The sequence below is a fragment of the Zonotrichia leucophrys genome, unplaced genomic scaffold (genome assembly GCF_028769735.1).
Source record: "Zonotrichia leucophrys gambelii isolate GWCS_2022_RI unplaced genomic scaffold, RI_Zleu_2.0 Scaffold_37_701697, whole genome shotgun sequence".
NCBI lineage: Eukaryota > Metazoa > Chordata > Aves > Passeriformes > Passerellidae > Zonotrichia > Zonotrichia leucophrys.
Window position 1 is genome coordinate 268,063 of NW_026992242.1, and position 14,293 is coordinate 282,355.

Genomic DNA, 14,293 nt, shown 5'->3' on the forward strand with positions numbered 1-14,293 from the left:
ACAAGCTACAAAAATGGTCCCATATCTATTTCTACAAGGTCTTTTAAAGAAAAACTATGCAATTAAGAAGTGAAACCTATATTTTTTTTACTTTTAACCTAATAACTAATCACTCGTGTCACACAATGTGGACTTTTCTGTCCAATTACAAAATACCACCCAAACCCATGAAGAAGAACAACCAGCCACCACCCTAAAACATCCATCTTAGCTTTATATATATTACTATATTCAAAAACCTTGTGAGAAATGGCTGATTACTTAAAGAATTTAAAAGGTTTATTAAACCTTAACAAAAATACAACAAAAGGACTAAATAAGGAAAAGCGGGCCTGAAAGCTGCCCTCGTGACTCCCTACCACGTGACTGGCTCATCTTCAAGATGGATGCTTCGCCTTTTATACTCCTGGGGGGGGGTTTGCATCAGCCAACCCTGGCCCCTCCCATATTCTGTCAGTCAACTCTTCTTTGATGTTTATTGGTGGAGACTGCTTTCTTGTAACTTGATTGGCAGGTCAGGTGTTGTCATGCTGTGCGGCCTCTCCCCTCACCCAGCAACAAGCTTTTCCATTCCCAACTGCCCCATGTAAGGGGCACACGTGCGCAACTTCTTTCTACCTGTCCTAGACAACCCAGGCTGTCTGATGGCAACAATACAGGGGGCGCGCGGGGGGGGGGGGGGGGGCGAGGGGTTGTGTGGAAGGCAACTATGGGGAGAAGAGAGGACATTTAAATTACAATAACATAACTATACATCAATAAAGCTTCTGTTAATATTCACACAATATTCATCCCTTAATTGCAAGAGCAAATCATCTCATTACCCATCTGTAAGAACCTTAAACTATAAGTTTTCCACCATGTGATATTATACACTTCTATTCAAACTACACACCCATAATCCCAGTTATATCATTCATTTTTGGAAGCCTTTTCCATGGCCTCAGGTCAAATGTAGTGTTCTCTTGAGGGTCTGTGCCTTTCAGCACAGAAAGTCTAAAATTCTCAGGGTTCCAACAGGTTTTAACTTTTGACTTGTCTTCATGCTATCTTATAGATTAAACTAATATATTTTATTTCTTCTTGTGGTTCCATCCTGTTGTATTTTCACTCCCTGATAACGTGAGTCAATAAATTATTCTTTTTTTTTTTTTTTTTTTTTTTTTTTGTGCTCTGGTTTCTGTTTCTGTTGTCTTTCAGATAAGATAGTCCCCGAATGTGGGAAATCACCTAATTATTTTACACTATTTTCTGAGTTAGTTACACGAAAAAGCATTTCAACATTTTACAGCCTCTATTATGCTATGGTCTAAAATAGTAAATATTACACTACTATTTATAAAAGCTAAATGGTACATACATAAACTGACAGATTATACTAAATCAAAAGCAGTAATTACAAATTGTACTATATCAGGATTTTTGTGATCAATAATGAAATAAACAGGGCCAGGAGACTTCTTCTCCTATTTAATGCCTTTATTAAAAGTGATCAGCTCAGGATTGGGCAGCTCAGCGGGGCTGCAGTCTCCCATCATCTCTCCCAGGACGACTTAGAGGAGGAGGATATGCGCAGCTTTGTCTACTAGGGGCAGAGGTGGGGATTAGGTCCTCGTGGGAGCCTTTAGGGCGTGGTGATCCCGTCCGTTGTTACTTTTCCCAGCCCCTTCCCGTCCGGTCCCGGCGTCGGGACGACTCCCATGGTCAGGGCGAGAGGGACTCCGAAGGTGTTCCGCATCTCTGCAGGCTCAGCACTCGGCTCCTCACGTCCAGACATCACTCCATTCTCTTAACTCTTAGGTGGCTCGTTGTTTTTGGGGTTTTCTCCGTGCATTTAGAATAGGGGTCCCACACAGCATGCTGGTCCTTGGAGTATTTTGCATATCCCTCCCCTCCAAAGTCTCTTCTGCTCACTGTTCGGGGAGGTCTCCACCCTTCACTGTCTCAGAGAAGGGCCATTACCTCGCCCCAGCCAGGGCTTTTACCGATACAAAACCAACTATTAACAACGACGACCCTTAATTACCATAACACAGGCAGCACCCCAGCAGTAGTGGTAACCTTTTTCTCACAGAAAAAAAATCAACAGAATTTTTGTTCCTAACAAATAATAACTTGCAAAACAAAAGTTAATAAATAAATGTGAAAGCCAATATTTATAATAATAGGTATAAAAAGTTGTGATTCAGGTTATATAAGTATAGAAAATAGTGATTCAGGTTATACTGATATCAGGTTATATTGATATCTTATAACTCGAGCAATATAAGCACCCTGTAACTTTGACCTAAGTTATATAGGCATCAAAAGAGAAACTTAAATTGCAGGAGTGACCACCTCCGCCCCCCCAAGATGTGGTGGCTTGCAGCCGAGCGCATGGCTCTAGAGACGAAGGGGAAAATGGCGCTAGCCCCCCTTCACCCCTTGCCATCCGGCAGAGGCAACTCCGTCAGCGAATGCCGTTGGCACACTCAGATGGCTGGCACTTAGTTAAGGGCTAGAACTCGTGGAGGGACTTTGCCCTGCTCTCATTAGGGCAGTTGGCTGGCAGGCTGGGGCGACTCAGACTGGAGCAGAGCCGCTCCGCTCCACTCGGCCCAGAGCTTCGAGTGCAGACCGGCACTCCCAGAATTTGCCCCTAGGCAGTCCAAGACCAAGAAACACATGTTCTCAAAAAAAAAAAAAAAATCCAAAAAACCCAAAGGAATGCCTCCGCGTTGAGCAAATGCCACGGGGGAAAAAAACCGCTCTGCTTGGGCAACCCTGCTTTAAAAAAGGGACCCCCCCCTGCCTGCCCCGCTATTCTCTTTCTGGCCACAGGGTCTTAAAGAGACAGTAACAATTTTTGGGCACAGATAGCTATGGAATATAATAGCATTTTGGGTTATCCAGGACAACAAGCAGCAAGTTTTATAACAAAACCTGGTAGCCATATTTATTCTGATAGTGAAGAGAGGGTGCATTGGTATAAATGTCACTATTTGGGTCTGTTCATCAGTCCGCATATGTACTTGTGTATTGGCAATTAACAGTAGAAAAACTGAAAAAGTCTCCTTGCTATTTCTAATGTAAAATGCATCAAAAACTTTATTTGAAAATAAGCCAGGTTGTTTTTCTTTTCTGATCATTTCCATGAGACCATTCTGAAGAAGGTGCAGGAAAACTGTTTCTGCTGAATAGGAAATAATTTTAAAAGCTTTTAAAAAGTCATTGTCACATCATGTAAATCAGAACTTCATGAAGAAGCTGAATTTTTTTCACAACTTGTTTATTGGTTTGCTCTTTTTGTTCCCTGCTTATAATTGAACCCCTCCAGAGTGTGTTTTTCCTCAACACCTGAGATTAATTAGGATGCATTCAATTCACTTTGGCATTCCGTTATCTTTCAGTGTTCTGGGGTTAGGAGGGTTTTTTTTGTTTTTAAGGTGTAGAGGGGCAAACTTCTAAAATTTTAATTAATTTTATATAATTTTAATTGATGCAGTATATGGATTTTAAAAAACAGAGCTGAGGCTTTTTTTTCTTGATGCTTTTCTCTCCTGTTACATAAAAGGGTATGAAAATAGTGTGTTATGCCACTTGCTGTCAGGTTATCAAAATGAAAACATGGTATTTTAGAATGATATGAAGAAATACTATCTTGGAGAGATGTGAGAATTCTCTCTATGTAATTTAACTTTGCTCCCTGGACCTGACATCAGAAGCAGTAGTGGTGAGTTGTGTTAATAGTAGCTTTTTATCTGATAATAGAGTTTATAATTAGGAAATGATCATTGGGATATTTGCAGTCTTGAGATTGTGATGATCTTCCTCTACTAATCCTCTTGGAGTCAATGTCAGTGCATTCTTTCAATAACATAGTTTCTATAAAATTTTCTGCATTTGCACTGAACTATGAAAAGCTTGTTTAAATTGATCCTAAAGGAGGACTTCAATGAAAATATTGCATGTGTTGTACACACTAGATATTATCATGAAGGCCTTTAATTTACTACTTTTACTACTGCAGTGATGGAAGTTTTTGTGGGCCTTGACAGATGAAAAGATGATGATGCCCTTATCTAAATTAACAGCAGAGTACCAAAATGACACAGAAAAAAATTGCAAAAACCTTTAGAAGATAATGAAGGTTTTTCCTGACCCAGGCGGTGTGACTGATTAATTTACCGTACAGAGTTTGAACTTCCAAAAGGAAGGAGCTGAAGAGATGATGCAACATAAAATTAAGATATAGTCAAAGTTATTCTGTACTTCAAAATAGAAGACCTAAATTTCTGCTCTTGGATATGTTTCTGTCGTGAAAAATGGTTCTGGTATTCTTCAGAATTTAATTATTAGACACTATAAAAATAAACACAAAAGCCAGGGAGGGGTGGTGTTATGTGGTGGTGGTGTGTGGTTTTGTGTGACTTGTGGGATGGTCTGCTGTGGACTTTGCTTTGTTGTTTTCACAAACTATACTATTTATATTTAACCTTGAGAATGTTTTGAACCAGGCTTTCGAACAGTGGAAAAAAGTGATTAAAAAGAATTTGTATCCTAACAAATTATCATTTTGCGTGCTTAACTGGATTTTATTTTACTTTAACTTTCACTTTGAATGATTACTGCCTTTGTAAAGATATAAATATGCTTAAAATTGAGTCTTATTGTACATCAGCTCCATAAAAGCTTCTTGGTTGAATTCTTTTCGTTGTTGGGGGCTATAGCAACAAATCTGTATCATTAAACCAATGTGAAATTATTGTTGTTTTCAAGCAATTTTCTTTGTTCACAGGTGTCAGCTGTGATGCATGTTTAAAAGGAAATTTTCGAGGTCGCAGATACAAGTGTTTAATTTGCTACGATTACGATTTGTGCGCAACTTGTTATGAGAGTGGTGCAACAACAACAAGGCATACAACTGACCATCCAATGCAGTGCATACTAACAAGAGTAGATTTTGGTAAGTAATAATTTATTTATATTAAAGCTGTTTGCAGTAGTTAAAAACTTGTATTTTATTTCACTACTTGGGAACTTTTTCCTCTCCAAATAGCATGCTGAAAATCATAGCAAATTCCTGTCTCCTGATAAAATGCTTGTTCTGTCTTTGGTTCTAGCATATGAAAGATGTTTTATTCTTTTGGGTTAAGTGTTTTGGCACACAGCACATTATCAGGCTATTAGATAGCTATCTGATAAAAAGGATTGCTCCTAAATTAACTTTCAATTCAAAAGGTGCAACAAAACTACATGCACCCACCCCTCCTTCCCTTAATATGTTCTACCAGAAAGTACCATAGTGAAAAAAAGAAATAATAGTGAGAGTTTAGGGAAAATGTTGTTTTGTAATTTCATCAGGGGTTTTTAATGCAGCAAGAGTGGTAGGCTGTGCTGAATGTGGAAGACTAGTGGCAAGGGCTAAGAAGTAATCCTCTAAATTACTGGTTTTCTTCCCTGAGTAATTTCTATCACATCATATTTATAACATGAATGTTACAATTCAGGATATACTTTCATAACAAATCTTTGCATTTAAAACATTGGATGCTTATTTCTTCATATACCTGTTTTAAGCCTAGAAGGCTGTCTTGGTTCAGGGCAAATTTGGGAGAGAACCCTCAAAGGGGTTTTTCTAGAAAAGCAGATTTACTTGGCCTTTCTTCTAACTGGTTCAGGAAAAAACACTTCTTTGGAGAAAAGTGGAAAAACCACGTTTTATCAAACAATAAAACTTAAACTATATTAAACAATAAAACCTTTTGCTGCTCTAGAAGAGATGATAAATTCAGAAAAGTTTCTTTTTTGGATTGCAGCTTGGCTTATTCAGTCTCTTATCAGTCCTTCTGGCGTTGGAAATGTTGCAGCCCAGGCTCGGCCTGGTGGGTTACAGGTGCGAGCTGCCGGTGCTCTTCTGGGTGTTCAGTTTAGAGCACGTTTAAACAGGTCTAAAGAAAAGGAAACAAAAACCATAGTCTAGGGAACTTCTTTGCCTTAGCCAGCTAAAACTAACTAAAATAAAGGAGAGTTCTGTCCTGCTGTCTGTTTGCTGTCTGTTTAAACATCTATCCCAGCACTGGTAGACAGGGTGTTAGGAGGAGTTGTGTTTTAGTGCTTATTGCTTTTGAGGTGGTTTGGACTTTTTTATAGGCTTTTAAAATTTTCTTTTCTGTTGGAGTATAGTTGGATTTAGACTTTCTATAGCTTCGACTTTAAAATTTTAGTGGTCGGCCTTGAGTCTTACTAGGTACTTTTTGCTAAAGGCTTTAGGACAAACTATGGGCTCTTGGTTGAAGAGTAGAGCACGTTTTTTGCATCTGGTCTTGTCTTGACTGGGCTAAGGGTTATTGTATGAGCAATCTCCTGCTTGATTTGGGCAAAGGTTTGTTGTTGTTTAGGGTTTCAGTGGAAAGTGTTTTTCTTGTGGGTGATTAGGTAGAGAGGGCTCACAATCTGGTTGTACTCAGGAATGTGTATTCTCTAAAAACTTATGGTGCTTAGGAAAGGTTGTGTTTCTTTTTTGTTGGATGGTGGAGACATTGCTGTGATCTTGTTGATGACGTTGGTGGGAATCTGACGTTGTCTATCTTGCTACTTTACTCTTAGAAACTGGATTTTTTGAGCAGGTCTCTTGACTTTGTTTTTCTTGATGGTGAAGCTGGTTTTTAGGAGAATTTGGATGATTTTTTTCTTTTTTTAAACACTTTTGCTGCTGTCTTTACACAATGATGTGATTAATATATTGTAGATGTTCTGGAGCTTCATTCTTTTTTAGTGTAGTCTGGATCATTTTATGGTAGATGGTGGGGTTGTGTTTCGACTCTTGAGGTAGTTGGTTTAAGGTGTATTGTATGCTTCTTTAGGTGAAGGCAAACTGAGGTTTGCATTCTGCTGCCAGAGGAATGGAGAAAAATGTATTTGTAATATCGATAGTGGTGTATTACTTTGTTGTTTTGGACTCTAGCTTGTATTGGAGTTTTAGCATGTCTGGCACAGCAGCATTTAGTGGTGGAGTCACTTCATTTAATGCACGGTAGTCTACAGTTAATCTCTATTCTCTTTTAGATTTATGTATAGGCTAAGTAGGGCTGTTGAAGGGTGAGTGGGTTTTGTTGACTACCTCTTGGCTTTCTAGCTTATGGATTATTTTGTGGATGGGGATTACAGCATCTTGATTTGTTTGGTACTGTTGGCGGTATACTGTTGAGGTGGTAATTGGTACTTGTTGCTCTTCTACTTTTATGAGTCTTATTGCAGATGGGTTTTCTGATAGTCTAGGTAAGGCATTTAATTGTTTGATGCCTTCTGTCTTTATAGCAGCTATTCTAAATGTTTATCTGAGTTTTTTGGGGTTTTTGAAATATCTACTTTGGAGGAAGTTTATGCTTAAAACGCATGGGGCTTTTGGGCTAGTTACAATAGGGTGTTTCTTTTACTCTTTTCTAGTCAGGCTTACCTCAGCTTTTACTAAAGTAAAATTTTGTGATCTCTTTGTCACACCAGTAATAGAAACAGATTCTGCCCTCACATCTTGATTGGATTAATGTGCACTGTGTACTAGTGTCAACTAAAGCTTTATATTTTTGTGGTTTAGATGTGTCAGGCTAATGAATTGATACAGTCTAAAAAACACGGTTTTCTCTAGCCTCTACTTGGCTAGAGGCAGGGCCCTTCTAAGCCTGGTTATGCTTCTTTCCCTGAGTATATGTCTTAGAGGTTTTTTTAAGGGGATAGAAAATATTGTCATCATCATCATATATGGCAGTTTGGTTATGGGTTACTGGTGCTGCTTCCCTTTTGGTGGAACTTCTCTGAGTCTTGCTTTTCTTTAATTCATGTACTTGTTGTGTTAGAGCAGTAGTAAATTTTCTATTTTATCTCTTCATGTTTTTTCTGCAATCACATAGGAAGAACTACAGCTCAGTTTGTGGGGTGTACTTTCTTTATCTGGAGAACTTCTGTATTGAATACTAAAACTTCTGATTTGTATTGCTGAGATTCGGAGAAAGCTTTTTTTAATCTCTTTTTTGAGTTTTTTGTGATTTTCTTCTATCTTATCTTCTAATTTTTGCAGACCTGTTTCTACTGCTGTGATTCTGGTATGTGTTGGGCTATGTATAGCATTTGTATACATTCAGAGCTTTTTCACTATATTAAGTACAGTCTCTTTACTGTCATCCTGCTTTATTATTCTTAAAGCAGAAGCGTATTTTTGTGGCTTAAGTCGTACAAGTTTCTCTACATTATGGATGTATATGGTATTAAGTCTGGATTTATAGTGTGTACATCATCTGGGAAGACAATCTCTGCTACTACTATTTCTCTTAAGTGTTGAATTTTTTGTTTTATGGTCCTCTACTGAGTTTGTTGCATATAGAGATTGTCTGCACACAGGTATCTTTGTGCTACACTTTCTAGGATCTGTGCCTAGAGGTTGTGAGGGTTAGCCCCCCTCATAATTTTTTGGTTGATGACGGGATCATGTGACAAGGATCTTAAATGCTTTGCTTTACTACTGTCTAAAATTGTAGTTTTGCCTGCAGTATCTTAAAGACAAACTAACTAACTAATTATAGATTCATTAGGTCTTTGAGTGTAATCCTTTCTTAGGTCATGAATGTTGTTATTATATTTCTAGAGTCCCATACTGTTGTTATCATATTTCTAGAGTCCCATACCTCCTCAGTGGTTTCTTATGGCTGCAGATCTTCACAGCACGCACTCCTTCTTCTGCATGTTGTTCCTTCTTAGTCAGGGCTCCTGCAAGGCTCTCCCTGACTGGCCAACCCACCCCCTTTTATCCCAGTTATCTTCACTAGCCACAGCTGCAGCCCAATGAAGGACAACTGGGACCTACCGGGGCAAGGCCTATATACAGATATTCAAGTACAATACATCTATTTTAGTAGGACTCAAAGGCCACCTCTACTATATTTCCCCCTTTTCTTTTACTTACAGGAACAGGTTTTATATAGACATATTTACATATCCTGCTTAGAGTTAACAAATATACAGAGATATTCAAGTACAATACATCTATTTTAGTAGGACTCAAAGGCCACCTCTACTATGCATGAAGGTCTTTCAGGGAATAGGATTTAATAGTGGTTTCTGTATCAGTTGCTTTCACTTTGGCTTTTGTATCAGTAATTGGTGTTGAGGGTCTTTCTCCTGGATTATTATTGTTGGTTATTGGCTGATTGGTTTTGTTTGTGTGCTTCTTTCCTGCGGTGACTGCTAGTGGTTTAGGGTTATTGTCTGGTTTAGTTACAACTTGAGTAGTTGAGGTGTTGGCTGTAGTTTGAGTGATTTGGGTAGCTGCTGATTTATCTCCTTGCCCTCTTGCTTCTATTTGCTGCTTTACAGTATTTAGCAGTGTGCGATAAGCATAGGCCAGGACTTAACTTATTGTAATGAGCTTTTTTTCTTTAGAGTTATTATGGCACTTCTCTTTCAGGTATTTCCCTACTTCAGCTGGGTTCTGAATTATGTTCACGTGGAAAATCCCAGTTTACAGGGTTAGAAAATTATTTTAGGGTTTGGTTCATATTTTCCCATTCTCCACACTACTCAGGATTTTCCACGCCTGGGTCTACTTCTGGGTTAGGAGTCTCATTAGCTCTTCTGGTTATTTCAGCTCTCATTCTAGAGAAGTTGTAGACTATATAAAGAAACCTTATTAGATTAAATACTAGAAAGATGGTTTCTTTAACATTTAGGGGAAACTGAACTTTCTTAAAAAGTGACATAATAGATTCAAAGAAGAAGAAGGAAAGGCTGGAAAGCCTCATCTTTTGCTCTTCTTCTAACAAACTGTATGCAATTACTAATGAATCCCCAAAACATACTATTGGAACTGGGACGCAGGGTAGGATGAAGAAACTATAAACTATACATATCTTGAACAGACTCTAGTATTTTTGTAAATGCCTTATAAATCGTTATCACTAAGCCCAGCACAACAGTTATTTTAATCCATGCCCCTTTACTGTAAAAACGTGTTAGGGACCATAATCTTAGTGGCTAGAAAGGTATTGAAACCTCAGAAAAGCCTAGAGACTAGAACGATATGAAGGCTTCTACCCCAAGAGACATTATGAATTTAAGCAACATGGCTACTGACTGCTTTAACCCTCTATAGAGCAAGCACAACTAGCATGTAATTAATAAAGGGTTTTTTTACTTTCTCAGCCCCACGTTAGATTAGCAGTCTGGAGCATCTCTCTTATGAGGAGATACTGCAGGAGCTGGGCCTGGTTAGTCTGGAGAAAACTGAGAGGGGATCTCATTAATGTATATAAATATCTCAAAGGCAGGTGCCAAGAGGATGGTGCCAGATTGTTCAGTGGTGTCCAGCTACAGGACAAGAAGCAATGGCCATAAACTAAAGCACAAGGAGTTCCACCTCAACATGAGGAAGAACCTCTTTTCATTGAGGGTGGCAGAGCACCAGAACAGGCTGCCCAGGGAGGGCATGGAGTTTCCCTCTCTGGAGACATTCAAAACCCGCCCGGATGTGTTCCTGTACAACCTGCTCTAGGTCACCCTGCCTTGGCAGGTTTGGACTAGATGACCTCCAGAGGTCCCTTCTAAACCTAACAATTCTGTGATTGTAGTATAAATATAGTTGTTGAAGTTTTTATTTTTTTAGTAATTTTTTTAGCTTTTTTTTAAAATAAAAGTATTAAATATACACATTATGCTATTTCCTATATCAATTAAAGCTCAAAACAGCTGAATATACCAATATATAGCTTCTTTCTCAGAGCTCTCTGAGCAGAGAAGTATCTCATTTATCTTTAATTGTCTAGTAGCTGCTTGCCCTAAGCCTGCCTTGTAATGACTTTGAAATCTGTGCTCTGAGAATCCAGAGTTTGGAAAGACACATTTAAATATACAAATCTAGTCTTGAAAATCCTATCATTGAAGTTTCTAGATATTTGGACCCTGGCCCCTCGCAGTCTTACAAGGACAAAAGTAAAAGACTAGAGGCGCTCTTTCCTCTCGGTAAGATCGTCCCACTTTGTTGTGGAACCACTCCAGGGAGGTCCAAGGGAGGCAAAAAGAGGTCAGAGGTCTCTTCCCCAGAGATTTTAAGCCCAGGGGAAGGGGGGCGGAGGAGAGGGGCCACAGCCAATGGGATACAAGTGAGGAGAGGACAAGGGGAGGAGTAGACCAGGGAGAAACCACCACCACTGGGGCTTAGGGGAGAGGGGAAGACCATGTGATACAAGATGGGAATCCCATGAGGATACAAACATACTATTCAGTGCAAAATACAAAACCTAGTGCAAAACAACTAAATGAACTATTTAGTGCAATACAACACCGATATTCCTTCTTAAACTTTACTTTTCTGTTTTTTCACAAGGTAAAAATATTTGTGTAACAGTATATATTAATTAAATGTTCTGGTCACTATTTGAGATATATGGTTTAAACTTATTTCTTCCCTGATGACAGTTATTCTTGTATATTACATATAGGGTTAAATTACAGCATCATCATAAACATTAAGGGTGCATGATTCATAGGGAAAAGAGGACTGATATATGCTTGCTTGTGGAGCTATAAATTAACATTCAATGTTAACTTTTAAAAAGTTCTTCCAACCATCTTGTGAATGTTCTGTGCATATAGAAACCATCTAGGAAACCACAATATTTTTCTTTGAAAGTCTCTAAGTAAACACACCTTTGGATTAGTGTGTTACTCATATAATTTTTAAAAATCCATGAGAGATACATGTGGACAAGTAGAAGCTTGTCTTGAACAGAGGGTGTTCCCAAGCAACTGACCCCAGACCCACTGAAAGAGACAGCAAGGGGCAGAGCCTGCACCAGGCAGCACAGGAGATTTAAGCAGGCAAAAATAATCAGTCCAGCTGACTGCAACAAACAAGCATATATATTTGTAGTAGGCAGGCACACAGCAGCAACAGCATGATAGCCACCTGGCAAAAAGCAGTGTCCTCTGATTTTCCTGAGCTTCTAGCATCTGGGAAAACCAATGGAGCCATACAGACAGAGCTCCTATTCAAGGATGCAACTACCCAGGTTTCTGGCTGTGGGATGTCTGAAGGGATATTCCTAGAGATGGAAAGTGATTGCAAGCAAGACTGTGGGAGCTGTGACCAGATTGATTAACTGCTCTGCTTGGTGGCTGAGCTTCAGGAGGAGGTCAGCAGCAGACTGAGGAGTATTTGAGAGTCTAAGAGGGAGATTGACACTCCATCAATGGAGTTGTACTCTGCCATCTATGATGTATAGAAGCCAACTCAACATGGCCACTATGGAGGTGGGTCCAGGATCTGCTTTCTGTCAGAGGGAAGGCAGTATCACAAGGGATAAGAAATGGTAGAAGAAAGTTGCAGCATGGAGCAGTAAGAGAAAGTAACCTCCTTACCCTCTAAGTTACTCTCTCACATACCCTTATAGAACAGGTACAAACCCATGGGTACAGTAAATGAAGCTCATAATGAGAAAGAGGAGGAACCTGTGACCTGTGCAAGCAGTTTTGTCAAGGTCAGAGAGCCCAAGCCCTCGCAACAAAACCTGCATTAAGACCGTGTCGTGGTTTGACAGGAAGTGAGTTTTTTGGGATGCTGTGGTCAAACCAATAGGTGCTCAGATTTGAATATTGGCACCTGGTGTGGCCACTGGGGACATGGATACGCCTCTGAGAACACGGGGGTTAAAAGCAGAGAACTCCCAGGAAAATCTCTCTTGGGTTCTGGTGAGTGAAGAGTTCAGACCTCTCCCCTGCCCAGCTGCTGTGGCTGGGCAGGGGAGGGGTAGCCATGCGGCCAGGTGAGGTAGGCCTGGGCCCTGTGGATGAAAGGGTGGAGGAGCACCAAGAGATATCGGGCAGCCTCCCCCTCCCCGCCCTCCAGGAGAGAGAGAGAGAGAGCGCTAGCCTGTGCCTGTGCCACCTTGAAATTTGATAGCACAACCTGTGAGAAGGAGAAGGGGGGGGTGCAGCAAGAAGGTGCCCGGCAGGGCAGCCGTGGGAGTTCTGGACAGGCAGAGCCTGAGATTTTTAACCCTTTTCTTGGATGATGGAAACCTTACAAATGCTGATCCTCCTGCAGTTGAATGAGAAGAAAGATAGGGATGAATAGCAGGAAATGGGCAAGTGTGATGAAAGTCCGTGCAAGTGAAAGATGTCCGAGAGAAGTTGAGAAGAATTCTAGGTGGCAGGACATGATGGAGTGGCCTTTGGCTGGACTTTTCTTGTATAGCCATGGACAGAACCATGTTTCCTGTGACACAGAGACTGCATCCAGGGGGAGGCAATGGCTCAGAGCCAACAGAGTTCAGTGTTGAGACCCCTCGGCCCCAGGGGGTGAAATTTGGGGGGGACAGGTGTCCCGAAAGTGAGAGACTGTGCTCTTTTTGGAACTGGACAAAGCACCCTTAAAAGGAAAACCCTAGAATCGTCTCTGGTCCATGTGCAGTGGTGAGAGCACTGGACATGGAAGGAAGAGGCCACAATGGCAAATGTTCTCTGGGTGGTGCCATGAGTGACATGGGAACACAAGAGGTTTCAGCTGTGTTTCCAGGGGAAGCCTATGGCACAAGAAGGACTCCTCTCCTCTTGATGAACTGAGAATTGATTATCTGAAGGGTGGTGATGGACTGAGAGTTGGTGATCTGAGGGGTGGCAACTGAATTGAGAGTCCAAGGTTTTGTCTTACTGTGATGCATTCGGAACTTGGTTGGGGGGAAGAGGAATGTTTGGAAGTTTTTCATCCTGAGTTTTGTGTGTTTCTTTTATATATTGTAGGTTAATAACGTTTTTTCCCTTCTATTCCTAAGCTGGAGCCTGCTTTGCTTATTCCTGGTCGCATCTCACAGTAGACACCAGGGAGAAGGTATTTTCATGGGGGCACTGGCATTGTGCCAGCGTCAAACCATGACAGACCAGCACTAAGAAGAAACAACATGGAGTTATGGTCATTGATTCCCTCCTGTGTGGAGCAGAAGCACCTGTTCTCAGACCAGACCCTCTTTCCAGAGAAGCTTGCTGCCTCTCCGGGCCTGAAATAGGAATGTTGCCACAAGATTGAAGAGACTAATTCAGCCTTTAGACTATTATCCATTCTTGCTTTTTCAACAATGTACAAAGTGTCAGCAAAAAAAAAAAAAAAAAAGTAAGGTCAATCAAAAGAGACTTTAGAGCCCAGGGAAGAATCCTAAAAATGTTCAGGAGCACAGGTAGTGTTTTCCTCAATCCTTCCAGTAATGGAAGGAGACTTTGGAAGAATCAGGCAAGCCCAGGATATCAATACCTGGCTCCAGGACTGGTGCCT

At 40.4% G+C, this 14,293-nt stretch overlaps 1 protein-coding gene across 1 annotated transcript in view; it reads left to right on the top strand.

Annotated features, from left to right (window-relative positions):
• LOC135460386 (E3 ubiquitin-protein ligase KCMF1-like) overlaps positions 1–14,293 on the top strand; it is a 145,519-nt gene that overhangs the window by 97,160 nt on the left and 34,066 nt on the right. Inside the window, exon 2 of the mRNA XM_064737200.1 lies at positions 4,778–4,945. Coding sequence (XP_064593270.1) covers positions 4,778–4,945 — 168 coding nt within the window. The remainder of the gene's footprint in view (positions 1–4,777; positions 4,946–14,293) is intronic.